Genomic DNA, 27,427 nt, shown 5'->3' on the forward strand with positions numbered 1-27,427 from the left:
CTCCCTGCATAAACAAACCACGGCTCTGTACTCGTCCTGCGAAGCCTGACCTTACTTCCAGAGATCATACAGTTTCTTTTTCCTCCCGAGCTCCACGAGGAGTTCCCTGTTCAGCCAAGCTGGTCTCCTGCCCCGCTTGCTTGACTTAGGACACAGTGGAATTGCCTGCTCCTGTGCTTCTGAACGGTGGTTCTTAAAGACTGACCAGCACTCGTGGACTCCTAAGCCCTCACAAGCAGATTCCCAAGCTACTCTGTTAAATAGCTCCCTGAAGAGCTTAATGTTTGCTCTCCTGAAGCCCAGGGTAGCAACTCTGCTGTCCTTTTTTCTCTTTACACTGAAAAGTTTAAACTCAACCATTTCATGATCACTGTGGCCAAGGCAGCCGCCTACCATCACATCCCCCACGAGTGCTTCTCTATTCATGATTAGCAAGTCTAGGAGGGCATCTTTCCTAGTTGGCTCACTGAGTACCTGTGAGAAGAAGTTACCTCTTACAAGCTTCAAGAATTTCCAAGACGTGCTCGTCACAGCAGTATGATATTCCCAGTTGATATCTGGGAAGTTTAAATCTCCCATAAGGACAAGGGCTACCGATCCAGAAATTTCTCCTAATTGCCTATGGAATAACTCGTCGGTGCTCTCTTTGTGGCTGGTACTCGAATACATGCAATTCTATTATGTGCTTCATTTCACTGAGGTCTGTCATGGTTTAACCCCAGCCAGCAACTAAGCACCACACAGCCGCTCCCTCCCTCCCTCCTAGTGGGATGGGGGAGAGAATAGGAAGGCTAAAAGTGAGAAAACCCGTGGGGTGAGAGAAAGACAGTTTAGGAGGTAAAGCAAAAGCCGTGCACGCAAGCAAAGCAAAGCAAGGAATTCCTTCCCGACTTCCCATGGGCAGGCAGGTGTTCAGCCTTCTCCAGGGAAGCGGGGCTCGCTCACGTGTAACGGTTACTTGGGAAGACAAATGCCGTCACTCAGAACGTCCCCCCTTCCTCCTTCTGCTTCCCCCAGCTTTATATTGCTGAGCATGATGTCATATGGTATGGAATATCCCTTTGGTCAGTTGCCTGCATCCCCAGCTGTCCTGTCTGTGTCCCCTCCCAGCTTCTTGTGCACCCCCAGCCTCCTGGCTGGTGGGGAGGGGTGAGAAGCAGAAAAGGCCTTGACTCTGTGTAAGCACTGCTCAGCGATAACGAAAACATCCCTGGGTTAATGTAGAAAGGGAAGTTGTTGCGTGTGGTGTTGGAGCCGGGTTTAAAGGCAGCGAATGGCGTGGGTGTGGTGGTGTGCGTGTGGGTAGCGTTGGTGTTTTGTGCGGGGAGGTTTGGTTGGTTGTGTGTGTGTAATTTGGGGAAAGGAGGGAATGTTTTTGTGAGGCAAGGGCGGTGCTAGACGTAAGAGAGAGGAAGAGTGAGGAAGGTAAGGGTCGGGGTCGGGGTCCGGGTCCGTGTCCGCGGTGGGGGTGATGTGGGTGTTCGGGGGAAGGCATTGGGTCCCCGTGGCGGGGAGGGTGTGGGTGTGGGTGGGGGCAAGGTGGTGTTGGGGCAAGCGGGTCCGGGTGCGGGCAGGACGGGGGGCTAAGAGCGGCGCTGGGGGAGCAGCGGCTGGGGCCGGTGTGTAGCCACCCGGCCCTACGGTTCTCTATTGGGGAAGCTAAGGAGGGGCGGTCCCGGTTAGGACCGGATGTGGTGACCGCCAGGGGGCGCCCTTTTGCCTCTGCCCCTTTCCGTTGATGGGTGTGTCCCCCCTTCACTCTCTTGCCCTGGACTTCCTCCTCCTCCTCCTCAAGCCTCCTCGCGCACCATCTGCAAATTGGGCCCCTGGGTGCAAAGGGGGTCGGGCCATCTCCCACCTCCTTTTTGGCTCCGCCGGCCTCGCGCTCTAGCAGCCTCAGCGCCTCTGGGCCCGGCCCGTCCCTCTGGGAGACGCATCTTCCACCTCCCTGGGCTGGGCTGGCTGGAGGGGTGCGGGGCCTTGCTGCCCAGCCAAGGTGGCGGGGGGGCTTCCTTCGTTCCCCTCGGAGGAGCTGGGCAAGTCCCCGGCCCTGGGCCGGCTGGAGCGTGGGGTGTCCTGGGAGGTGGCGGGAGCGACGGCAGGAGCAGGCAGGCAGGCAGGGCACTGCTGGCAGAGCGCCAGTGCTGCGGGTGCCGGCGGGAAGGAGGGAATGCCCGTGCCTGCGCCGGGCAGTTTCCCGGGCAGGGAGCGGGGCGGAGCAGGCCCGGCCGGCGGGGCAGTCAGCTGAGGGCGCCGTGTCAGGGGACGGCGGGTTGAGGAGAGCCCGCTGCCGCCCGTCATGCTGCGGCTCCCGCTGGCCGGCTTGGCGGCACTCCTCCGGGCGGCGGTGAGTCCCCTCGCCTCCCCCTGCCCTCAGGGCACCCGCTCCGCGGCGGCGCCGGGGGGCTGCGCCGTGCGGCCCCGTGGCCGCCCGCCCGGCGGCCCCGAGCTGTGAGGGGCGCGGGGGGCCGCCGGGCGGGCATGGCTCCCGGCTGGTAGGGGGCCTCCTCCCGCCCCCGGAGGAAGACGATTAACTTGGGGCCATTTCGAATTCAGGAGCGGTTCGGGGGTGGTGTTACTTAGGGCGCAGGTGCTGGGCCTGCGGCTGCGCCGAGAGGGGAGATGCCGGGGCAGGGGCGGCGGCGGCGGCGGCGGCGACCCGGCTCCTTCTCCTGAGCGGTTCCTGCCCGCTCCCGGCCAGGCCGGCCGCCGCGCTGGGCCCTCGCCGTTTTGGCTAGCAACTAGATGGTGCTAGTTGAATGATGCACAGGTGGTTCAAGCTGTGTGAAAAGTAGCACAGCCTCATGGGAGACCTTTATCAAAGGGAAGACTGGATGACAGCAAGTATGGTCTCTGAGGGGTGGGGTTATGGCTGAGAGTGACGAAACTCTGAAGGTCTACAAAAGCTTGCTACAATAGGATAGGACTAGAGAAAACCTTCCATCAGAGAATTTCAAGTGTTCTCGGGGTATATGACGTTAGACAACACCACCGAACAGAAATATTTTAAAGCCTTTGTTTCCCTGTTAGCCACATTTGGCAGGTGAAAGCAAGTGATCTAAGCTGGTGCAGCAAGTCTCTGACCAAGGCAAAAGAACAGCAAAGGCCCCTTCCCCTGTTTTCATCTCTGACAACTCCTAACATGAAGAACACTGAAGCTAACTAAAAATAACTGGCCAAATGAAATGACCAGGCCCATCTTTTACAGGAGCAATGGAGTCCCCCAGACACAGCAGTGTTCAATTCCAGCCAGCACTTAAAGCCAGAGACGCAAGTTCCTCCCTGAAGCGATCCCATGCCATGAGGACAGCTGGCTTCCAAACACAACTCATTGCTCAGGGATAAATACGTACCTAGTGCAGTCGCCAACTACTTGCGCTTAACGTTTTTTGCTCCATCTCTGGGAGTCAACGGCACCTCCCAGTTTGGTATCATCAGCAAACTTGCCAATGGTGCGTTCGACTCCTGCATCCAGATCGTTGATAAATATATTGAACAGAGCTGGCCTCGAATTGAACCCCGAGGAACACCGCCGGCGACCGGTCGCCAGCCAGATGTAGCCCCGTTCACTGCAACCCTTTGAGCTCTGCCCTTCAACCAGTTCTTCACCCAGCGCACCATGAACCTGCTCATCCTTAGTTGGACAACTTGTCCAGAAGGATGCTGTGAGGGATGGTGTCCAAAGCCTTCCTAAAATCCTGAAAAACTACATTCACTGCCTTCCCTTCATCCACGAGGCAGGTGACCCTATCATAGAAGGATATCAAATTAGTTAACCAGGACTTTCCTTTTGTGAACCCATGTTGATTGTGCCTGATGATTGCATTATTCTTTAAATGCCTTTCAATAGTACTCGGTATAATCTTCTCCATCATTTTTCCAGGAACTGAGGTTAGACTAACAGGTCTGTAGTTCCCTGGGTCTTCCCTCACGCCCTTTTTGTAGATGAGAGTAACATTGGCTAGCTTCCAGTCAGCAGGGACCTCCCCAGACTCCCAAGACCTTTGGCAGATGATAGAGGGCTCCTGCCTTAACATCCGCTGGCTCCTTCAGTACTCTGGGATGAATCCCATCAGGCCGCATGGACTTGTGAACATTCAGCTGATACAGCTGGTCCCTTACAATTTCAGTGTCCACAAATGGAAAGTCACTGTTCCCACCTTCGTAGTCCTCCAACTCAGGGGACTGGGCAGCCCAAGGCCTGTCAGTATTATTAAAGACTGAGGCAAAAACCGCATGGAATGCCTCTGCTTTTTCTTCATCCCTATTAGTCAGAGGACCGTCTTCAACAAGGATTGGTCCAATGTTTTCTTTAGACCTCCTCTTGCTATTAACATACTTAAAAAAGGCCTTCTTGTTATCTGAAACAACACTGGCCAGTTTCAACTCTAATTGAGCTTTGGCCTTTCGTGTCTTCTCCCTGCATAAACAAACCACGGCTCTGTACTCGTCCTGCGAAGCCTGACCTTACTTCCAGAGATCATACAGTTTCTTTTTCCTCCCGAGCTCCACGAGGAGTTCCCTGTTCAGCCAAGCTGGTCTCCTGCCCCGCTTGCTTGACTTAGGACACAGTGGAATTGCCTGCTCCTGTGCTTCTGAACGGTGGTTCTTAAAGACTGACCAGCACTCGTGGACTCCTAAGCCCTCACAAGCAGATTCCCAAGCTACTCTGTTAAATAGCTCCCTGAAGAGCTTAATGTTTGCTCTCCTGAAGCCCAGGGTAGCAACTCTGCTGTCCTTTTTTCTCTTTACACTGAAAAGTTTAAACTCAACCATTTCATGATCACTGTGGCCAAGGCAGCCGCCTACCATCACATCCCCCACGAGTGCTTCTCTATTCATGATTAGCAAGTCTAGGAGGGCATCTTTCCTAGTTGGCTCACTGAGTACCTGTGAGAAGAAGTTACCTCTTACAAGCTTCAAGAATTTCCAAGACGTGCTCGTCACAGCAGTATGATATTCCCAGTTGATATCTGGGAAGTTTAAATCTCCCATAAGGACAAGGGCTACCGATCCAGAAATTTCTCCTAATTGCCTATGGAATAACTCGTCGGTGCTCTCTTTGTGGCTGGTACTCGAATACATGCAATTCTATTATGTGCTTCATTTCACTGAGGTCTGTCATGGTTTAACCCCAGCCAGCAACTAAGCACCACACAGCCGCTCCCTCCCTCCCTCCTAGTGGGATGGGGGAGAGAATAGGAAGGCTAAAAGTGAGAAAACCCGTGGGGTGAGAGAAAGACAGTTTAGGAGGTAAAGCAAAAGCCGTGCACGCAAGCAAAGCAAAGCAAGGAATTCCTTCCCGACTTCCCATGGGCAGGCAGGTGTTCAGCCTTCTCCAGGGAAGCGGGGCTCGCTCACGTGTAACGGTTACTTGGGAAGACAAATGCCGTCACTCAGAACGTCCCCCCTTCCTCCTTCTGCTTCCCCCAGCTTTATATTGCTGAGCATGATGTCATATGGTATGGAATATCCCTTTGGTCAGTTGCCTGCATCCCCAGCTGTCCTGTCTGTGTCCCCTCCCAGCTTCTTGTGCACCCCCAGCCTCCTGGCTGGTGGGGAGGGGTGAGAAGCAGAAAAGGCCTTGACTCTGTGTAAGCACTGCTCAGCGATAACGAAAACATCCCTGGGTTAATGTAGAAAGGGAAGTTGTTGCGTGTGGTGTTGGAGCCGGGTTTAAAGGCAGCGAATGGCGTGGGTGTGGTGGTGTGCGTGTGGGTAGCGTTGGTGTTTTGTGCGGGGAGGTTTGGTTGGTTGTGTGTGTGTAATTTGGGGAAAGGAGGGAATGTTTTTGTGAGGCAAGGGCGGTGCTAGACGTAAGAGAGAGGAAGAGTGAGGAAGGTAAGGGTCGGGGTCGGGGTCCGGGTCCGTGTCCGCGGTGGGGGTGATGTGGGTGTTCGGGGGAAGGCATTGGGTCCCCGTGGCGGGGAGGGTGTGGGTGTGGGTGGGGGCAAGGTGGTGTTGGGGCAAGCGGGTCCGGGTGCGGGCAGGACGGGGGGGCTAAGAGCGGCGCTGGCGGGAGCAGCGGCTGGGGCCGGTGTGTAGCCACCCGGCCCTACGGTGTCTCTATTGGGGAAGCTAAGGAGGGGCGGTCCCGGTTAGGACCGGATGGGTGACCGCCAGGGGGCGCCCTTTTGCCTCTGCCCCTTTCCGTTGATGGGTGTGTCCCCCCTTCACTCTCTTGCCCTGGATTTCCTCCTCCTCCTCCTCCTCAAGCCTCCTCAAGCCGCCTCGCGCACCATCTGCAAATTGGCCCCTGGGTGCAAAGGGGGGTCGGGCCATCTCCCACCTCCTTTTTGGCCCGCCGGCCTCGCGCTCTAGCAGCCTCAGCGCCTCTGGGCCCGGCCCGTCCCCTGGGAGACGCATCTTCCACCTCCCTGGGCTGGGCTGGCTGGAGGGGTGCGGGGCCTTTCTGCCCAGCCAAGGTGGCGGGGGGGGCTTCCTTCGTCCCCTCGGAGGAGCTGGGGCAAGTCCCCGGCCCTGGGCCGGCTGGAGCGTGGGGTGTCCTGGGAGGTGGCGGGAGGCGACGGCAGGAGCAGGCAGGCAGGCAGGGCACTGCTGGCAGAGCGCCAGTGCTGCGGGTGCCGGCGGGAAGGAGGGATGCCCGTGCTGCGCCGGGCAGTTTCCCGGGCAGGGAGCGGGGCGGAGCAGGCCCGGCCCGGCGGGGCAGTCAGCTGAGGGCGCCGTGTCAGGGGACGGCGGGTTGAGGAGAGCCCGCTGCCGCCCGTCATGCTGCGGCTCCCGCTGGCCGGCTTGGCGGCACTCCTCCGGGCGGCGGTGAGTCCCCTCGCCTCCCCCTGCCCTCAGGGCACCCGCTCCGCGGCGGCGCCGGGGGGGCTGCGCCGTGCGGCCCCGTGGCCGCCCGCCCGGCGGCCCCGAGCTGTGAGGGGCGCGGGGGCCGCCGGGCGGGCATGGCTCCCGGCTGGTAGGGGCCTCCTCCCGCCCCGGAGGAAGACGATTAACTTGGGGCCATTTCGAATTCAGGAGCGGTTCGGGGGTGGTGTTACTTAGGGCGCAGGTGCTGGGCCTGCGGCTGCGCCGAGAGGGGAGATGCCGGGGCAGGGGCGGCGGCGGCGGCGGCGACCCGGCTCCTTCTCCTGAGCGGTCCTGCCCGCTCCCGGCCAGGCCGGCCGCCGCGCTGGGCCCTCGCCGTTTTGGCTAGCAACTAGATGGTGCTAGTTGAATGATGCACAGGTGGTTCAAGCTGTGTGAAAAGTAGCACAGCCTCATGGGAGACCTTTATCAAAGGGAAGACTGGATGACAGCAAGTATGGTCTCTGAGGGGTGGGGTTATGGCTGAGAGTGACGAAACTCTGAAGGTCTACAAAAGCTTGCTACAATAGGATAGGACTAGAGAAAACCTTCCATCAGAGAATTTCAAGTGTTCTCGGGGTATATGACGTTAGACAACACCACCGAACAGAAATATTTTAAAGCCTTTGTTTCCCTGTTAGCCACATTTGGCAGGTGAAAGCAAGTGATCTAAGCTGGTGCAGCAAGTCTCTGACCAAGGCAAAAGAACAGCAAAGGCCCCTTCCCCTGTTTTCATCTCTGACAACTCCTAACATGAAGAACACTGAAGCTAACTAAAAATAACTGGCCAAATGAAATGACCAGGCCCATCTTTTACAGGAGCAATGGAGTCCCCCAGACACAGCAGTGTTCAATTCCAGCCAGCACTTAAAGCCAGAGACGCAAGTTCCTCCCTGAAGCGATCCCATGCCATGAGGACAGCTGGCTTCCAAACACAACTCATTGCTCAGGGATAAATACGTACCTAGTGCAGTCGCCAACTACTTGCGCTTAACGTTTTTTGCTCCATCTCTGGGAGTCAACGGCACCTCCCAGTTTGGTATCATCAGCAAACTTGCCAATGGTGCGTTCGACTCCTGCATCCAGATCGTTGATAAATATATTGAACAGAGCTGGCCCTCGAATTGAACCCCGAGGAACACCGCCGGCGACCGGTCGCCAGCCAGATGTAGCCCCGTTCACTGCAACCCTTTGAGCTCTGCCCTTCAACCAGTTCTTCACCCAGCGCACCATGAACCTGCTCATCCTTAGTTGGACAACTTGTCCAGAAGGATGCTGTGAGGGATGGTGTCCAAAGCCTTCCTAAAATCCTGAAAAACTACATTCACTGCCTTCCCTTCATCCACGAGGCAGGTGACCCTATCATAGAAGGATATCAAATTAGTTAACCAGGACTTTCCTTTTGTGAACCCATGTTGATTGTGCCTGATGATTGCATTATTCTTTAAATGCCTTTCAATAGTACTCGGTATAATCTTCTCCATCATTTTTCCAGGAACTGAGGTTAGACTAACAGGTCTGTAGTTCCCTGGGTCTTCCCTCACGCCCTTTTTGTAGATGAGAGTAACATTGGCTAGCTTCCAGTCAGCAGGGACCTCCCCAGACTCCCAAGACCTTTGGCAGATGATAGAGGGCTCCTGCCTTAACATCCGCTGGCTCCTTCAGTACTCTGGGATGAATCCCATCAGGCCGCATGGACTTGTGAACATTCAGCTGATACAGCTGGTCCCTTACAATTTCAGTGTCCACAAATGGAAAGTCACTGTTCCCACCTTCGTAGTCCTCCAACTCAGGGGACTGGGCAGCCCAAGGCCTGTCAGTATTATTAAAGACTGAGGCAAAAACCGCATGGAATGCCTCTGCTTTTTCTTCATCCCTATTAGTCAGAGGACCGTCTTCAACAAGGATTGGTCCAATGTTTTCTTTAGACCTCCTCTTGCTATTAACATACTTAAAAAAGGCCTTCTTGTTATCTGAAACAACACTGGCCAGTTTCAACTCTAATTGAGCTTTGGCCTTTCGTGTCTTCTCCCTGCATAAACAAACCACGGCTCTGTACTCGTCCTGCGAAGCCTGACCTTACTTCCAGAGATCATACAGTTTCTTTTTCCTCCCGAGCTCCACGAGGAGTTCCCTGTTCAGCCAAGCTGGTCTCCTGCCCCGCTTGCTTGACTTAGGACACAGTGGAATTGCCTGCTCCTGTGCTTCTGAACGGTGGTTCTTAAAGACTGACCAGCACTCGTGGACTCCTAAGCCCTCACAAGCAGATTCCCAAGCTACTCTGTTAAATAGCTCCCTGAAGAGCTTAATGTTTGCTCTCCTGAAGCCCAGGGTAGCAACTCTGCTGTCCTTTTTTCTCTTTACACTGAAAAGTTTAAACTCAACCATTTCATGATCACTGTGGCCAAGGCAGCCGCCTACCATCACATCCCCCACGAGTGCTTCTCTATTCATGATTAGCAAGTCTAGGAGGGCATCTTTCCTAGTTGGCTCACTGAGTACCTGTGAGAAGAAGTTACCTCTTACAAGCTTCAAGAATTTCCAAGACGTGCTCGTCACAGCAGTATGATATTCCCAGTTGATATCTGGGAAGTTTAAATCTCCCATAAGGACAAGGGCTACCGATCCAGAAATTTCTCCTAATTGCCTATGGAATAACTCGTCGGTGCTCTCTTTGTGGCTGGTACTCGAATACATGCAATTCTATTATGTGCTTCATTTCACTGAGGTCTGTCATGGTTTAACCCCAGCCAGCAACTAAGCACCACACAGCCGCTCCCTCCCTCCCTCCTAGTGGGATGGGGGAGAGAATAGGAAGGCTAAAAGTGAGAAAACCCGTGGGGTGAGAGAAAGACAGTTTAGGAGGTAAAGCAAAAGCCGTGCACGCAAGCAAAGCAAAGCAAGGAATTCCTTCCCGACTTCCCATGGGCAGGCAGGTGTTCAGCCTTCTCCAGGGAAGCGGGGCTCGCTCACGTGTAACGGTTACTTGGGAAGACAAATGCCGTCACTCAGAACGTCCCCCCTTCCTCCTTCTGCTTCCCCCAGCTTTATATTGCTGAGCATGATGTCATATGGTATGGAATATCCCTTTGGTCAGTTGCCTGCATCCCCAGCTGTCCTGTCTGTGTCCCCTCCCAGCTTCTTGTGCACCCCCAGCCTCCTGGCTGGTGGGGAGGGGTGAGAAGCAGAAAAGGCCTTGACTCTGTGTAAGCACTGCTCAGCGATAACGAAAACATCCCTGGGTTAATGTAGAAAGGGAAGTTGTTGCGTGTGGTGTTGGAGCCGGGTTTAAAGGCAGCGAATGGCGTGGGTGTGGTGGTGTGCGTGTGGGTAGCGTTGGTGTTTTGTGCGGGGAGGTTTGGTTGGTTGTGTGTGTGTAATTTGGGGAAAGGAGGGAATGTTTTTGTGAGGCAAGGGCGGTGCTAGACGTAAGAGAGAGGAAGAGTGAGGAAGGTAAGGGTCGGGGTCGGGGTCCGGGTCCGTGTCCGCGGTGGGGGTGATGTGGGTGTTCGGGGGAAGGCATTGGGTCCCCGTGGCGGGGAGGGTGTGGGTGTGGGTGGGGGCAAGGTGGTGTTGGGGCAAGCGGGTCCGGGTGCGGGCAGGACGGGGGGGCTAAGAGCGGCGCTGGCGGGAGCAGCGGCTGGGGCCGGTGTGTAGCCACCCGGCCCTACGGTGTCTCTATTGGGGAAGCTAAGGAGGGGCGGTCCCGGTTAGGACCGGATGGGTGACCGCCAGGGGGCGCCCTTTTGCCTCTGCCCCTTTCCGTTGATGGGTGTGTCCCCCCTTCACTCTCTTGCCCTGGATTTCCTCCTCCTCCTCCTCCTCAAGCCTCCTCAAGCCTCCTCGCGCACCATCTGCAAATTGGCCCCTGGGTGCAAAGGGGGGTCGGGCCATCTCCCACCTCCTTTTTGGCCCGCCGGCCTCGCGCTCTAGCAGCCTCAGCGCCTCTGGGCCCGGCCCGTCCCGTCCCCTGGGAGACGCATCTTCCACCTCCCTGGGCTGGGCTGGCTGGAGGGGTGCGGGGCCTTTCTGCCCAGCCAAGGTGGCGGGGGGGGCTTCCTTCGTCCCCTCGGAGGAGCTGGGGCAAGTCCCCGGCCCTGGGCCGGCTGGAGCGTGGGGTGTCCTGGGAGGTGGCGGGAGGCGACGGCAGGAGCAGGCAGGCAGGCAGGCAGGCAGGGCACTGCTGGCAGAGCGCCAGTGCTGCGGGTGCCGGCGGGAAGGAGGGATGCCCGTGCTGCGCCCGGCAGTTTCCCGGGCAGGGAGCGGGGCGGAGCAGGCCCGGCCCGGCGGGGCAGTCAGCTCATGGCGCCGTGTCAGGGGACGGCGGGTTGAGGAGAGCCCGCTGCCGCCCGTCATGCTGCGGCTCCTGCTCCCGCTGGCCGGCTTGGCGGCACTCCTCCGGGCGGCGGTGAGTCCCCTCGCCTCCCCCTGCCCTAAGGGCACCCACTCCGCGGCGGCGTGGTGCTTCGTTGCTGGCTGGGGTGAAAGCACGACACGCTCCCCCCGCGGCGGGAGGGGGAAGAGAAGCGGAAAAGGGCGAAAAACCCGTGAGGTGAGAGGAAGACAGTTTAGTAGGTAAAGCAAAAGCCGCACACGCAAGCAAAGCAAAGCAAAGCAAAGCAAAAGCAAAGCAAGGAATTGGTTCCCGACTTCCCAGGGGCAGGCAGGTGTTCAGCCTTCTCCAGGAAAGCAGGGCTCCCTCACGTGTAACGGTTACTTGGGAAGACAAATGCCGTCACTCCGAACATCCCCCCTTCCTCCTTCTTCCTCCAGCTTTTTATTGCTGAGCATGACGTCATATGGTATGGACTAGCTCCTTGGTCAGCTGGGGTCAGCCGTCCCAGCTGTGTCCCCTCCCAGCTTCTTGCGCACCCCCAGCCTCCTCGCCGAAATGACCAGGCCCATCTTTTACAAGAGCAATGGAGTCCCCCAGGCACAGCAGTGTTCAATTCCAGCCAGCGCTTAAAGCCAGAGACGCAAGTTCCTCCCTGAAGCGATCCCATGCCATGAGGACAGCTGGCTTCCAAACACAACTCATTGCTCAGGGATAAATACGTACCTAGTGCAATCGCCAACTACTTGCGCTTAACGTTTTTTGCTCCATCTCCTTTCTGCAGGAAGAACCTCGGAGGCAGAATCTCTCTCCCTGGAGCAAGAGCGCAGTTCAGCCCAGGCAGCGCAAGTCAATTTGAATTTTCGTATCTCAAGAACAGAATATTTGTAAGGCGCGCACACGGCCGTGATGACATCATGCAGTAACTCCTACCCTTCCTTCTCGCCACTAGTGCTGGGAATTGTCCTTTCCTTCCAAGGAGGAAGAGGAAGGACGAGAGCAAGTGCCAATCACAGCTGAGCACGGACGCTGTCCTCTTGACAGTGGCTTGGGGGTTATCCTGATGTCAGGGCTCTGACCCACTGGGGAAGAAAGCTTCTGTTTCTTGCTTTACCACCTGTGATGTGACCTCCCCTCCTTACCTGCTGTCCTAGGCACCTGCCTGCTTTGCCCAAGAGTAAAGCCTGGCTTGAGGAACAGCCTGCAAGAGCTATTTTGTGTCAGCTGTACCGGGGGATACCAGTTCCCCACTGGGAGAAACTGTGGAGCTGCTCAGGTATCCACGTATTTCACCAAAGTTTCCCCTCACCAACATGTCTGCTGGCTTTAGGACAAAAAGTTGGGCTGGTTTTCCTCCTAGCGACTTGGAAATTCTGTCGCATTTTTCATGTTTTTAAGTTGGTGGAGAAAACATGGCAGGCGTTCTCCACACCAGTAGCGTCAGCAGCAGTGAGCCCAGAGCACCGGAGAAATGACTTGTTTCTTCTGCTACCAAAGAGCATAGGAAGTGTGCATGCGCCATTTTGACAGCAATCAAAAGGTTGGTATCTGTTTTTCTTTGCAACGCAACGGCTTTTTTTTTTTAAGCTACACATTCAAGAAAAAGAAATCTTACCTGCTAGCAAGACTCTGCTGTAGGAAAGATGAAAAATGGGCAACAGAAACTTGTCGTATTTAGGCGAAAGGAGAGACGTATGACCAGCGATGCACAAAGCAGATTTTGAAGGCAGGCTGACCACTGAGCCTCAAAGGCGGCCAAACTGCTATTGAAAGGATGGTCAGGAGACCTGTCTGGAGAACTATGGCTACCTGGATGGAGTAGTCGTTATTCCTTACACATCTGTTTTATTCTGACACACAACTTCCGTGTTCATGGAAGAACTCTCTGTTCTGATTTTCTGACAGCCCTCCTTTATGTTCCTGGGATAAAAAAAAAAAAAGGAAAGCAGAATTCAAGCAGTTTTCCGGGAATCTAATGAACTCGTATTGGCCTAAACTGAGCAGGGGGCACCATGCGCATTTCCCACTGCAAACTGAGGAACAGGACTTGGGTAGCCAATCCCACGGATAAACTGAAACGCACTTTTGGAACATCTTCCCTTCCTGTTTCCTAACCACTCGCCTGCGATGGAGAGAGAGAAGTCTTTAAAATCTTTGCTCTCTCGGGAGCCTTCACAGGCGGCTGTACAGTCATCGTAGGCTTTGAAGAAATCGGGAAGAGCCAGTTCCGTGCCCGAGATGGACGTTCGCCAGTTGTCACCGTTGCACGCTCTCACGGCCCTGAGAAAGAGATGCTGTAAAATCGGCAGGAATGAAAAGCAGCAGTAAGTGATCTGTGGAAAGCTGTGTGCAAAATCAAATCCAGTAAAGGATCTCTCTGCATTTCTGGATCCCGTCTGGATATAGAAGCTGTTATCCAGTTCATATGAGGACAACAACTACAGGTGGCTGATGGATTTTACCAGGTATTTCCGAGAGCGCAGAGGAGGTAATTCCATTTCAGCACAACAGAAGAGCCTGCTGGACCAAAGTAACAGCGGGAGCCTAAAGCACAGGTTTTGACAGGGCTTTTTAATGGAGTCTTAACACCGCATGTCCGAGTTCTTGTAAGTTGTGCCGCTACAGCACTCGTGCATTTGAGTAACTCTGTGCACCTGCTTAGCTCCACTAGTTACCTGCATGTAGTAGCTTTCAGGTATGCCGCTGTCTGTGATGTACTGTGACTCATTTATGGAACAGTGAAAAGCACGAGAGGTGAGAATTCCTGAACGCATCGAGGCGGCAGAACAGAGATGACTGAGGAAGACAGCAAGAGGGAAAGGAGAGTAAGAATGAGAACACGTAAGCAACTGAGATCCTTGAATCTCACAGAAGAGGAGGAGTAAGAGAACAGTTCCAAAAGACCAGACTCTGAATAAAAAGCATACCTCATCAGGCTTTGTCTCCAAGTCTTTCGTATGCTCCTGTTGTGGTTTAACCCCAGCCGGCAACTAAGCACCACGCAGCCGCTCGCTCACTCTCACTGCCCCCCCGGTGGGAGGGGGAAGAGCATTGGAAGAGTAAAAGTGCGAAAAACCCGGGGGTGAGAGGAAGACGGTTTAGTAGGTAAAGCAAAAGCCGCACGCGCAAGCAAAGCAAAGCAAAGCAAAGCAAGGAATTGGTTCCCGACTTCCCATGGGCAGGCAGGTGTTCAGGTGTTGTATTTTTTTACTTCTGTGTGCATGCATTTCTATTTTTTATTTTATATAGAGACACACACGTATTTTTATAAACTACCTGGTATATATACACCTATTTGGGAAGAGTGAGAGAGAAAGAAAAAGTCTGAAGCACTTGTGAAATGTTAAAACACATGCCTAAGTAAACTCAGTGGCTACGAGAAAGCTCCCTCCAGAGGAGCAAGCGGCGGCACAGAAACATCTACTCCCAGAACGCAAGATGTAGCCAAATTGCCCTGGGGAAGCCGCCTGATAAGAGCTCAGAGCTGGACTGCCATCTGCTAGGAAAGACTACACAAACAGCGGACACTAAAGGCAAACCCACCAAACTGCACCCCACAAACCTACTGCAAAGGGGATTGAAAACCAGTGGAAAGGGAGAGGGAGGAGGGATTTCTCCAGTTTCCCTCTCCCATTCCTACCTGCCCGTTCCTTAAGTGTCTCCGAAACAGTAAGTAGGAATGATTTTTGCTGTGATGCGTAGATTGCCAACTTTGTCCATACCACACGGGGGGGAAAGAATCGGTCAAGTCTGTAAGACAAGAACTGGAAACATTGGTGGTGATGTGATTTTGGTATGCGTCTATGGCTTTGAGAATGCGAGGAGTGCCTGCCCAGCGTGTTATTGAAACGTCCTGTCCCCTGCCTGACAGGTTGCGTTGTGTGTGTGTGCAGAGGCTTTAATGTAGAAAGGGAAGTTGTTGCGTGTGGTGTTGGAGCCGGGTTTAAAGGCAGCGAATGGCGTGGGTGTGGTGGTGTGCGTGTGGGTAGCGTTGGTGTTTTGTGCGGGGAGGTTTGGTTGGTTGTGTGTGTGTAATTTGGGGAAAGGAGGGAATGTTTTTGGGAGGCAAGGGCGGTGCTAGAAGTAAGAGAGAGGAAGAGTGAGGAAGGTAAGGGTCCGGGTCCGGGTCCGGGTCCGGGTCCGGGTCCGGGGTGGGGGTGATGTGGGTGTTCGGGGGAAGGCATTGGGTCCCCGTGGCGGGGAGGGTGTGGGCGTGGGTGGGGGCAAGGTGGTGTTGGGGCAAGCGGGTCCGGGGGCGGGCGGGGCGGGGGGCTAAGAGCGGCGCTGGGGGGAGGGGTGTCGGGGGCCGGTGTGGCGTCACCCGGCCCTCAGGTGTCTGCCGAGGGAAGCTAAGCAGGGGCGGCCCCGGTTAGGACCGGGATGGGCGACCGCCCGCAGACACCTTTTGGCTCTGCCCCTTTTCTTCCGCTTTGGGGGTCCCCGCCCTTCACTCTCTTGCCCTGGACTTCCTCCTCCTCCTCCTCAAGCCTCCTCGCGCACCATCTGCAAATTGGCCCCTGGGTGCAAAGGGGGGTCGGGCCATCTCCCACCTCCTTTTTGGCCCGCCGGCCTCGCGCTCTAGCAGCCTCAGCGCCTCTGGGCCCGGCCCGTCCCCTGGGAGACGCATCTTCCACCTCCCTGGGCTGGGCTGGCTGGAGGGGTGCGGGGCCTTTCTGCCCAGCCAAGGTGGCGGGGGGGGCTTCCTTCGTCCCCTCGGAGGAGCTGGGGCAAGTCCCCGGCCCTGGGCCGGCTGGAGCGTGGGGTGTCCTGGGAGGTGGCGGGAGGCGACGGCAGGAGCAGGCAGGCAGGCAGGCAGGGCACTGCTGGCAGAGCGCCAGTGCTGCGGGTGCCGGCGGGAAGGAGGGATGCCCGTGCTGCGCCGGGCAGTTTCCCGGGCAGGGAGCGGGGCGGAGCAGGCCCGGCCCGGCGGGGCAGTCAGCTGAGGGCGCCGTGTCAGGGGACGGCGGGTTGAGGAGAGCCCGCTGCCGCCCGTCATGCTGCGGCTCCCGCTGGCCGGCTTGGCGGCACTCCTCCGGGCGGCGGTGAGTCCCCTCGCCTCCCCCTGCCCTCAGGGCACCCGCTCCGCGGCGGCGCCGGGGGGGCTGCGCCGTGCGGCCCCGTGGCCGCCCGCCCGGCGGCCCCGAGCTGTGAGGGGCGCGGGGGGCCGCCGGGCGGGCATGGCTCCCGGCTGGTAGGGGGCCTCCTCCCGCCCCCGGAGGAAGACGATTAACTTGGGGCCATTTCGAATTCAGGAGCGGTTCGGGGGTGGTGTTACTTAGGGCGCAGGTGCTGGGCCTGCGGCTGCGCCGAGAGGGGAGATGCCGGGGCAGGGGCGGCGGCGGCGGCGGCGGCCCGGCTCCTTCTCCTGAGCGGTCCTGCCCGCTCCCGGCCAGGCCGGCCGCCGCGCTGGGCCCTCGCCGTTTTGGCTAGCAACTAGATGGTGCTAGTTGAATGATGCACAGGTGGTTCAAGCTGTGTGAAAAGTAGCACAGCCTCATGGGAGACCTTTATCAAAGGGAAGACTGGATGACAGCAAGTATGGTCTCTGAGGGGTGGGGTTATGGCTGAGAGTGACGAAACTCTGAAGTCTACAAAAGCTTGCTACAATAGGATAGGACTAGAGAAAACCTTCCATCAGAGAATTTCAAGTGTTCTCGGGGTATATGACGTTAGACAACACCACCGAACAGAAATATTTTAAAGCCTTTGTTTCCCTGTTAGCCACATTTGGCAGGTGAAAGCAAGTGATCTAAGCTGGTGCAGCAAGTCTCTGACCAAGGCAAAAGAACAGCAAAGGCCCCTTCCCCTGTTTTCATCTCTGACAACTCCTAACATGAAGAACACTGAAGCTAACTAAAAATAACTGGCCAAATGAAATGACCAGGCCCATCTTTTACAGGAGCAATGGAGTCCCCCAGACACAGCAGTGTTCAATTCCAGCCAGCACTTAAAGCCAGAGACGCAAGTTCCTCCCTGAAGCGATCCCATGCCATGAGGACAGCTGGCTTCCAAACACAACTCATTGCTCAGGGATAAATACGTACCTAGTGCAGTCGCCAACTACTTGCGCTTAACGTTTTTTGCTCCATCTCTGGGAGTCAACAGCACCTCCCAGTTTGGTATCATCAGCAAACTTGCCAATGGTGCGTTCGACTCCTGCATCCAGATCGTTGATAAATATATTGAACAGAGCTGGCCCTCGAATTGAACCCCGAGGAACACCGCCGGCGACCGGTCGCCAGCCAGATGTAGCCCCGTTCACTGCAACCCTTTGAGCTCTGCCCTTCAACCAGTTCTTCACCCAGCGCACCATGAAGCCGCTCATCCTTAGTTGGACAACTTGTCCAGAAGGATGCTGTGAGGGATGGTGTCCAAAGCCTTCCTAAAATCCTGAAAAACTACATTCACTGCCTTCCCTTCATCCACGAGGCAGGTGACCCTATCATAGAAGGATATCAAATTAGTTAACCAGGACTTTCCTTTTGTGAACCCATGTTGATTGTGCCTGATGATTGCATTATTCTTTAAATGCCTTTCAATAGTACTCGGTATAATCTTCTCCATCATTTTTCCAGGAACTGAGGTTAGACTAACAGGTCTGTAGTTCCCTGGGTCTTCCCTCACGCCCTTTTTGTAGATGAGAGTAACATTGGCTAGCTTCCAGTCAGCAGGGACCTCCCCAGACTCCCAAGACCTTTGGCAGATGATAGAGGGCTCCTGCCTTAACATCCGCTGGCTCCTTCAGTACTCTGGGATGAATCCCATCAGGCCGCATGGACTTGTGAACATTCAGCTGATACAGCTGGTCCCTTACAATTTCAGTGTCCACAAATGGAAAGTCACTGTTCCCACCTTCGTAGTCCTCCAACTCAGGGGACTGGGCAGCCCAAGGCCTGTCAGTATTATTAAAGACTGAGGCAAAAACCGCATGGAATGCCTCTGCTTTTTCTTCATCCCTATTAGTCAGAGGACCGTCTTCAACAAGGATTGGTCCAATGTTTTCTTTAGACCTCCTCTTGCTATTAACATACTTAAAAAAGGCCTTCTTGTTATCTGAAACAACACTGGCCGTTTCAACTCTAATTGAGCTTTGGCCTTTCGTGTCTTCTCCCTGCATAAACAAACCACGGCTCTGTACTCGTCCTGCGAAGCCTGACCTTACTTCCAGAGATCATACAGTTTCTTTTTCCTCCCGAGCTCCACGAGGAGTTCCCTGTTCAGCCAAGCTGGTCTCCTGCCCCGCTTGCTTGACTTAGGACACAGTGGAATTGCCTGCTCCTGTGCTTCTGAACGGTGGTTCTTAAAGACTGACCAGCACTCGTGGACTCCTAAGCCCTCACAAGCAGATTCCCAAGCTACTCTGTTAAATAGCTCCCTGAAGAGCTTAATGTTTGCTCTCCTGAAGCCCAGGGTAGCAACTCTGCTGTCCTTTTTTCTCTTTACGCTGAAAAGTTTAAACTCAACCATTTCATGATCACTGTGGCCAAGGCAGCCGCCTACCATCACATCCCCCACGAGTGCTTCTCTATTCATGATTAGCAAGTCTAGGAGGGCATCTTTCCTAGTTGGCTCACTGAGTACCTGTGAGAAGAAGTTACCTCTTACAAGCTTCAAGAATTTCCAAGACGTGCTCGTCACAGCAGTATGATATTCCCAGTTGATATCTGGGAAGTTTAAATCTCCCATAAGGACAAGGGCTACCGATCCAGAAATTTCTCCTAATTGCCTATGGAATAACTCGTCGGTGCTCTCTTTGTGGCTGGTACTCGAATACATGCAATTCTATTATGTGCTTCATTTCACTGAGGTCTGTCATGGTTTAACCCCAGCCAGCAACTAAGCACCACACAGCCGCTCCCTCCCTCCCTCCCTCCTAGTGGGATGGGGGAGAGAATAGGAAGGCTAAAAGTGAGAAAACCCGTGGGTGAGAGAAAGACAGTTTAGGAGGTAAAGCAAAAGCCGTGCACGCAAGCAAAGCAAAGCAAGGAATTCCTTCCCGACTTCCCATGGGCAGGCAGGTGTTCAGCCTTCTCCAGGGAAGCGGGGCTCGCTCACGTGTAACGGTTACTTGGGAAGACAAATGCCGTCACTCAGAACGTCCCCCCTTCCTCCTTCTGCTTCCCCCAGCTTTATATTGCTGAGCATGATGTCATATGGTATGGAATATCCCTTTGGTCAGTTGCCTGCATCCCCAGCTGTCCTGTCTGTGTCCCCTCCCAGCTTCTTGTGCACCCCAGCCTCCTGGCTGGTGGGGAGGGGTGAGAAGCAGAAAAGGCCTTGACTCTGTGTAAGCACTGCTCAGCGATAACGAAAACATCCCTGGGTTAATGTAGAAAGGGAAGTTGTTGCGTGTGGTGTTGGAGCCGGGTTTAAAGGCAGCGAATGGCGTGGGTGTGGTGGTGTGCGTGTGGGTAGCGTTGGTGTTTTGTGCGGGGAGGTTTGGTTGGTTGTGTGTGTGTAATTTGGGGAAAGGAGGGAATGTTTTTGTGAGGCAAGGGCGGTGCTAGACGTAAGAGAGAGGAAGAGTGAGGAAGTAAGGGTCGGGTCGGGGTCCGGGTCCGTGTCCGGGTGGGGGTGATGTGGGTGTTCGGGGGAAGGCATTGGGTCCCCGTGGCGGGGAGGGTGTGGGCGTGGGTGGGGGCAAGGTGGTGTTGGGGCAAGCGGGTCCGGGTGCGGGCAGGACGGGGGGCTAAGAGCGGCGCTGGCGGGAGCAGCGGCTGGGGCCGGTGTGTAGCCACCCGGCCCTACGGTGTCTCTATTGGGGAAGCTAAGGAGGGGCGGTCCCGGTTAGGACCGGATGGGTGACCGCCAGGGGGCGCCCTTTTGCCTCTGCCCCTTTCCGTTGATGGGTGTGTCCCCCCTTCACTCTCTTGCCCTGGATTTCCTCCTCCTCCTCCTCCTCAAGCCTCCTCAAGCCTCCTCGCGCACCATCTGCAAATTGGCCGCCTGGGTGCAAAGGGGGGTCGGGCCATCTCCCACCTCCTTTTTGGCCCGCCGGCCTCGCGCTCTAGCAGCCTCAGCGCCTCTGGGCCCGGCCCGTCCCCTGGGAGACGCATCTTCCACCTCCCTGGGCTGGGCTGGCTGGAGGGGTGCGGGGCCTTTCTGCCCAGCCAAGGTGGCGGGGGGGGCTTCCTTCGTCCCCTCGGAGGAGCTGGGGCAAGTCCCCGGCCCTGGGCCGGCTGGAGCGTGGGGTGTCCTGGGAGGTGGCGGGAGGCGACGGCAGGAGCAGGCAGGCAGGCAGGCAGGGCACTGCTGGCAGAGCGCCAGTGCTGCGGGTGCCGGCGGGAAGGAGGGATGCCCGTGCTGCGCCGGCAGTTTCCCGGGCAGGGAGCGGGGCGGAGCAGGCCCGGCCCGGCGGGGCAGTCAGCTGATGGCGCCGTGTCAGGGGACGGCGGGTTGAGGAGAGCCCGCTGCCGCCCGTCATGCTGCGGCTCCTGCTCCCGCTGGCCGGCTTGGCGGCACTCCTCCGGGCGGCGGTGAGTCCCCTCGCCTCCCCCTGCCCTAAGGGCACCCGCTCCGCGGCGGCGTGGTGCTTCGTTGCTGGCTGGGGTGAAAGCACGACACGCTCCCCCCCGGCGGGAGGGGAAGAGAAGCGGAAAAGGGCGAAAAACCCGTGGGGTGAAAGACAGTTTAGGAGGTAAAGCAAAAGCCGCACACGCAAGCAAAGCAAAGCAAAGCAAAGCAAGGAATTGGTTCCCGACTTCCCAGGGGCAGGCAGGTGTTCAGCCTTCTCCAGGAAAGCAGGGCTCCCTCACGTGTAACGGTTACTTGGGAAGACAAATGCCGTCACTCCGAACGTCCCCCTTCCTCCTTCTTCCTCCAGCTTTTTATTGCTGAGCATGACGTCATATGGTATGGACTAGCTCCTTGGTCAGCTGGGGTCAGCCGTCCCAGCTGTGTCCCCTCCCAGCTTCTTGCGCACCCCCAGCCTCCTCGCCGAAATGACCAGGCCCATCTTTTACAAGAGCAATGGAGTCCCCCAGGCACAGCAGTGTTCAATTCCAGCCAGCGCTTAAAGCCAGAGACGCAAGTTCCTCCCTGAAGCGATCCCATGCCATGAGGACAGCTGGCTTCCAAACACAACTCATTGCTCAGGGATAAATACGTACCTAGTGCAATCGCCAACTACTTGCGCTTAACGTTTGTTGCTCCATCTCCTTTCTGCAGGAAGAACCTCGGAGGCAGAATCTCTCTCCCTGGAGCAAGAGCGCAGTTCAGCCCAGGCAGCGCAAGTCAATTTGAATTTTCTTATCTCAAGAACAGAATATTTGTAAGGCGCGCACACGGCCGTGATGACATCATGCAGTAACTCCTACCCTTCCTTCTCGCCACTAGTGCTGGGAATTGTCCTTTCCTTCCAAGGAGGAAGAGGAAGGACGAGAGCAAGTGCCAATCACAGCTGAGCACGGACGCTGTCCTCTTGACAGTGGCTTGGGGGTTATCCTGATGTCAGGGCTCTGACCCACTGGGGAAGAAAGCCTCTGTTTCTTGCTTTACCACCTGTGATTTGACCTTCCCTCCTTACCTGCTGTCCTAGGCACCTGCCTGCTTTGCCCAAGAGTAAAGCCTGGCTTGAGGAACAGCCTGCAAGAGCTATTTTGTGTCAGCTGTACCGGGGGATACCAGTTCCCCACTGGGAGAAACTGTGGAGCTGCTCAGGTATCCACGTGTTTCACCAAAGTTTCCCCTCACCAACATGTCTGCTGGCTTTAGGACAAAAAGTTGGGCTGGTTTTCCTCCTAGCGACTTGGAAATTCTGTCGCATTTTTCGTGTTTTTAAGTTGGTGGAGAAAACGTGGCAGGCGTTCTCCACACCAGTAGCGTCAACAGCAGTGAGCCCAGAGCACCGGAGAAATGACTTGTTGCTTTCGCTACCAAAGAGCATAGGAAGTGTGCATGCACCGTTTTGACAGCAATCAAAAGGTTGGTATCTGTTTTTCTTTGCAACGCAACGGCTTTTTTTTTTGAAGCTACACATTCAAGAAAAAGAAATCTTACCTGCTAGCAAGACTCTGCTGTAGGAAAGATGAAAAATGGGCAACAGAAACTTGTCGTATTTAGGCGAAAGGAGAGACGTATGACCAGCGATGCACAAAGCAGATTTTGAAGGCAGGCTGACCACTGAGCCTCAAAGGCGGCCAAACTGCTATTGAAAGGATGGTCAGGAGACCTGTCTGGAGAACTATGGCTACCTGGATGGAGTAGTCGTTATTCCTTACACATCTGTTTTATTCTGACACACAACTTCCGTGTTCATGGAAGAACTCTCTGTTCTGATTTTCTGACAGCCCTCCTTTATGTTCCTGGGATAAAAAAAAAAAAAAAAGGAAAGCAGAATTCAAGCAGTTTTCCGGGAATCTAATGAACTCGTATTGGCCTAAACTGAGCAGGGGGCACCATGCGCATTTCCCACTGCAAACTGAGGAACGGGACTTGGGTAGCCAATCCCACGGATAAACTGAAACGCACTTTTGGAACATCTTCCCTTCCTGTTTCCTAACCACTTGCCTGCGATGGAGAGAGAGAAGTCTTTAAAATCTTTGCTCTCTCGGGAGCCTTCACAGGCGGCTGTACAGTCATCGTAGGCTTTGAAGAAATCGGGAAGAGCCAGTTCCGTGCCCGAGATGGACGTTCGCCAGTTGTCACCGTTGCACGCTCTCACGGCCCTGAGAAAGAGATGCTGTAAAATCGGCAGGAATGAAAAGCAGCAGTAAGTGATCTGTGGAAAGCTGTGTGCAAAATCAAATCCAGTAAAGGATCTCTCTGCATTTCTGGATCCCGTCTGGACATAGAAGCTGTTATCCAGTTCATATGAGGACAACAACGACAGGTGGCTGATGGATTTTACCAGGTATTTCCGAGAGCGCAGAGGAGGTAATTCCATTTCAGCACAACAGAAGAGCCTGCTGGACCAAAGTAACAGCGGGAGCCTAAAGCACAGGTTTTGACAGGGCTTTTTAATGGAGTCTTAACACCGCATGTCCGAGTTCTTGTAAGTTGTGCCGCTACAGCACTCGTGCATTTGAGTAACTCTGTGCACCTGCTTAGCTCCACTAGTTACCTGCATGTAGTAGCTTTCAGGTATGCCGCTGTCTGTGATGTACTGTGACTCATTTATGGAACAGTGAAAAGCACGAGAGGTGAGAATTCCTGAACGCATCGAGGCGGCAGAACAGAGATGACTGAGGAAGACAGCAAGAGGGAAAGGAGAGTAAGAATGAGAACACGTAAGCAACTGAGATCCTTGAATCTCACAGAAGAGGAGGAGTAAGAGAACAGTTCCAAAAGACCAGACTCTGAATAAAAAGCATACCTCATCAGGCTTTGTCTCCAAGTCTTTCGTATGCTCCTGTTGTGGTTTAACCCCAGCCGGCAACTAAGCACACGCAGCCGCTCGCTCACTCTCACTGCCCCCCCGGTGGGAGGGGGAAGAGCATTGGAAGAGTAAAAGTGCGAAAAACCCGGGGGGTGAGAGGAAGACGGTTTAGTAGGTAAAGCAAAAGCCGCACACGCAAGCAAAGCAAAGCAAAGCAAAGCAAAGCAAAGCAAGGAATTGGTTCCCGACTTCCCATGGGCAGGCAGGTGTTCAGGTGTTGTATTTTTTTACTTCTGTGTGCATGCATTTCTATTTTTTATTTTATATAGAGACACACACGTATTTTTATAAACTACCTGGTATATATACACCTATTTGGGAAGAGTGAGAGAGAAAGAAAAAGTCTGAAGCACTTGTGAAATGTTAAAACACATGCCTAAGTAAACTCAGTGGCTACGAGAAAGCTCCCTCCAGAGGAGCAAGCGGCGGCACAGAAACATCTACTCCCAGAACGCAAGATGTAGCCAAATTGCCCTGGGGAAGCCCCCTGATAAGAGCTCAGAGCTGGACTGCCATCTGCTAGGAAAGACTACACAAACAGCGGACACTAAAGGCAAACCCACCAAACTGCACCCCACAAACCTACTGCAAAGGGGATTGAAAACCAGTGGAAAGGGAGAGGGAGGAGGGATTTCTCCAGTTTCCCTCTCCCATTCCTACCTGCCCGTTCCTTAAGTGTCTCAGAAACAGTAAGTAGGTGTATTGGGTTGCATGGCAAGGTTTGGTAGCGGGGGGGGCTACAGGGGTGGCTTCTGTGAGAAGCTGCTAGAAGCTTCCCTATGTCCGATAAAGTTAATGCCAGTGGTTTCCAAGACGGACCTGCCGATGGCCAAGCCGAGCCACTCAGCAACAGTGGTAGCGCCTCTGTGATAACATATTTAAGGAAGGGAAAAGAAGTTCCAGGGAGTTGCAGTTGCAGCCAGAGAGAGCGGAGTGAGAAGATGGGAGAGAAACAACTCCGCAGACACCCAGGTCAGTGAAGAAGGAGGGGAGGAGGTGCTCCAGGCGCTGGAGCAGAGAGATTCCCCTGCAGCCCGTGGTGAAGACCATGGTGAGGCAGGCTGTCCCCCTGCAGCCCATGGAGGTCCACAGTGGAGCAGATATCCACCTGCAGCCCGTGGAGGACCCCCCGCCGGAGCAGGCGGATGCCCGAAGGACGCTGTGACCCGTGGAAGCCCGCGCTGGAGCAGGCTCCTGGCAGGACCTGCGGACCCGTGGCCCTGTGGAGAGAGGAGCCACGCTGAAGCAGGTTTGCTGGCAGGACTTGTGACCCCGCGGGGACCCACGCTGAAGCAGTCTGTTCCTGAAGGACTACACCCCATGGATGGGACCCATGCTGGAGCAGTTGGTGAAGTACTGTCTCCCGTGGGAGGGACCCCACGCTGGAGCAGGGGAAGAGTGTGAGTCCTCCTCCCCCTGAGGAGGAAGGAGCGGCAGAAACGACGTGTGATGAACTGACCCAAACCCCCATTCCCCGTCCCCCTGCGCCGCTCGGGGGGAGGAGGTAGAGAAAATAAGGAGTAAAGTTAAGCCTGGAAGAAGGGAGGGTGGGGGAAGGTGTTTTAAGATTTGGGTTTATTTCTCATTATCCTGCTCTAATTTGACTAGCAATAAATTAAACTAATTTCTTCCCCAAGTCGAGTCTGTTTTGCCCGTGACGGTAATCGGTGAGTGATCTCCCTGTCCTTATCTCGACCCACGAGCCTTTTGTTTTCTCCCCTGTCCAGTTGAGGAGGGGGAGTGATAGAGCGGCTTTGGTGGGCACCTGGCATCTAGCCAGGGTCAACCCACCACAGTAGGAATGATTTTTGCTGTGATGCATACATTGCCAACTTTGTCCATACCACACAGGGGGGAAAGAATCGGTCAAGTATGTAAGAGAAGAACTGGAAACATTGGTGGTGATGTGATTTTGGTATGCGTCTATGGCTTTGAGAATGCGAGGAGTGCCTGCCCAGCGTGTTATTGAAACGTCCTGTCCCCTGCCTGACAGGTTGCGTTGTGTGTGTGTGCAGAGGCTTTAATGTAGAAAGGGAAGTTGTTGCGTGTGGTGTTGGAGCCGGGTTTAAAGGCAGCGAAGGGCGTGGGTGTGGTGGTGTGCGTGTGGGTAGCGTTGGTGTTTTGTGCGGGAGGTTTGGTTGGTTGTGTGTGTGTAATTTGGGAAAGGAGGGAATGTTTTTGGGAGGCAAGGGCGGTGCTAGAAGTAAGAGAGAGGAAGAGTGAGGAAGGTGAGGGTCCGGGTCGGGTCCGGGTCGTGGTCGTGGTCGGGTCCGGGTCCGGGTCCGGTAGGGGTGTTGTGGGTGTTCGGGGGAAGGCATTGGGTCCCCGTGGCGGGGAGGGTGTGGGCGGGGTGGGGGCAAGGTGGTGTTGGGGCAAGCGGTCCGGGTGCGGGCGGGGCGGGGGGGCTAAGAGCGGCGCTGGGGGAGGGGCGTCGGGGCCGGTGTGGCGTCACCCGGCCCTCAGGTGTCTGTTCGAGGGAAGCTAAGCAGGGGCGGCCCCGGTGAGGCCAGGGATGGGTGACCGCCCGCAGACACCTTTTGGCTCTGCCCCTTTTCTTCCGCTTTGGGTGTCCCCCCCTTCACTCTCTTGCCCTGGATTTCCTCCTCCTCCTCCTCCTCCTCCTCCTCAAGCCTCCTCGCGCACCATCTGCAAATTGGCCGCCTGGGTGCAAAGGGGGGTCGGGCCATCTCCCACCTCCTTTTTGGCCCGCCGGCCTCGCGCTCTAGCAGCCTCAGCGCCTCTGGGCCCGGCCCGTCCCTGGGAGACGCATCTTCCACCTCCCTGGGCTGGGCTGGCTGGAGGGGTGCGGGGCCTTTCTGCCCAGCCAAGGTGGCGGGGGGGCTTCCTTCGTCCCTCGGAGGAGCTGGGGCAAGTCCCCGGCCCTGGGCCGGCTGGAGCGTGGGTGTCCTGGGAGGTGGCGGGAGGCGACGGCAGGAGCAGGCAGGCAGGCAGGGCACTGCTGGCAGAGCGCCAGTGCTGCGGGTGCCGGCGGGAAGGAGGGATGCCCGTGCTGCGCCGGGCAGTTTCCCGGGCAGGGAGCGGGCGGAGCAGGCCCGGCCCGGCGGGGCAGTCAGCGAGGGCGCCGTGTCAGGGGACGGCGGGTTGAGGAGAGCCCGCTGCCGCCCGTCATGCTGCGGCTCCTGCTCCCGCTGGCCGGCTTGGCGGCACTCCTCCGGGCGGCGGTGAGTCCCCTCGCCTCCCCCTGCCCTCAGGGCACCCGCTCCGCGGCGGCGTGGTGCTTCGTTGCTGGCTGGGGTGAAAGCACGACACACTCCCCCCCCGGCGGGAGGGGAAGAGAAGCGGAAAAGGGCGAAAAACCCGTGGGGTGAGAGAAAGACAGTTTAGGAGGTAGAGCAAAAGCCGCACACGCAAGCAAAGCAAAGCAAAGCAAGGAATTGGTTCCCGACTTCCCATGGGCAGGCAGGTGTTCAGCCTTCTCCAGGAAAGCAGGGCTCCCTCACGTGTAACGGTTACTTGGGAAGACAAATGCCGTCACTCCGAACGTCCCCCCTTCCTCCTTCTTCCTCCAGCTTTTTATTGCTGAGCATGACGTCATATGGTATGGAATATCCCTTTGGTCAGTTGGCTGCATCCCCAGCTGAGGTGCAGCAAGACTGTCAGTTGAGTGTGTTCCCTGGTTTGCTGCAAGCGCTGGGCTCCAGTGACCCGTGCTGGATACCTGCCAGTCCGCTCCACGGCTCCACGTGGGAGCAAAGCAAACAGTGCTGTTGATTAGAACCCAAGGTGTAAAGAAGTAGTTGACAGCATGGCCTGCTTCCTCCTGGCTGTGGGCTTGAAGACCTTAAAGGCAGAGGAGCTCAGGAGCTCCCCGAGGTATTTTTTTCTGTAGAAGCAGTTTTGACAGCAAAGCTCCACTTCCATCTTTTCTTCCCACTTTTCTGCCC

General features: G+C 55.8%; 1 protein-coding gene and 2 long non-coding RNA genes across 6 annotated transcripts in view; 2 read left to right on the plus strand and 1 right to left on the minus strand.

Moving 5' to 3' along the window:
- Positions 1-23,510, minus strand: part of LOC127013850 (cartilage-associated protein-like) — a 26,236-nt gene extending 2,726 nt beyond the window's left edge. Inside the window, exons 1-2 of one of the 3 annotated variants that reach the window (XM_050892897.1) lie at positions 23,460-23,510; positions 13,822-13,942 (exon numbers count right to left, since the gene is read on the minus strand). In XM_050892897.1, the coding sequence (XP_050748854.1) occupies positions 13,822-13,942; positions 23,460-23,464 (126 nt within the window). In that variant the 5' untranslated portion in view covers positions 23,465-23,510. Of the gene's footprint in view, positions 1-13,821; positions 13,943-14,073; positions 14,189-23,459 lie in introns of those variants that run through there. The other 2 variants (XM_050892896.1, XM_050892895.1) reach the window with 2 other exon arrangements.
- The window catches only part of LOC127013855 (uncharacterized), a 98,838-nt gene that overhangs the window by 9,980 nt on the left and 61,431 nt on the right, over positions 1-27,427 (plus strand). The gene's annotated exons all lie outside the window — the stretch shown is intronic.
- The window catches only part of LOC127013856 (uncharacterized), a 65,672-nt gene that overhangs the window by 1,676 nt on the left and 36,569 nt on the right, over positions 1-27,427 (plus strand). The gene's annotated exons all lie outside the window — the stretch shown is intronic.

Source organism: Gymnogyps californianus, chromosome 2 (assembly GCF_018139145.2).
Source record: "Gymnogyps californianus isolate 813 chromosome 2, ASM1813914v2, whole genome shotgun sequence".
NCBI lineage: Eukaryota > Metazoa > Chordata > Aves > Accipitriformes > Cathartidae > Gymnogyps > Gymnogyps californianus.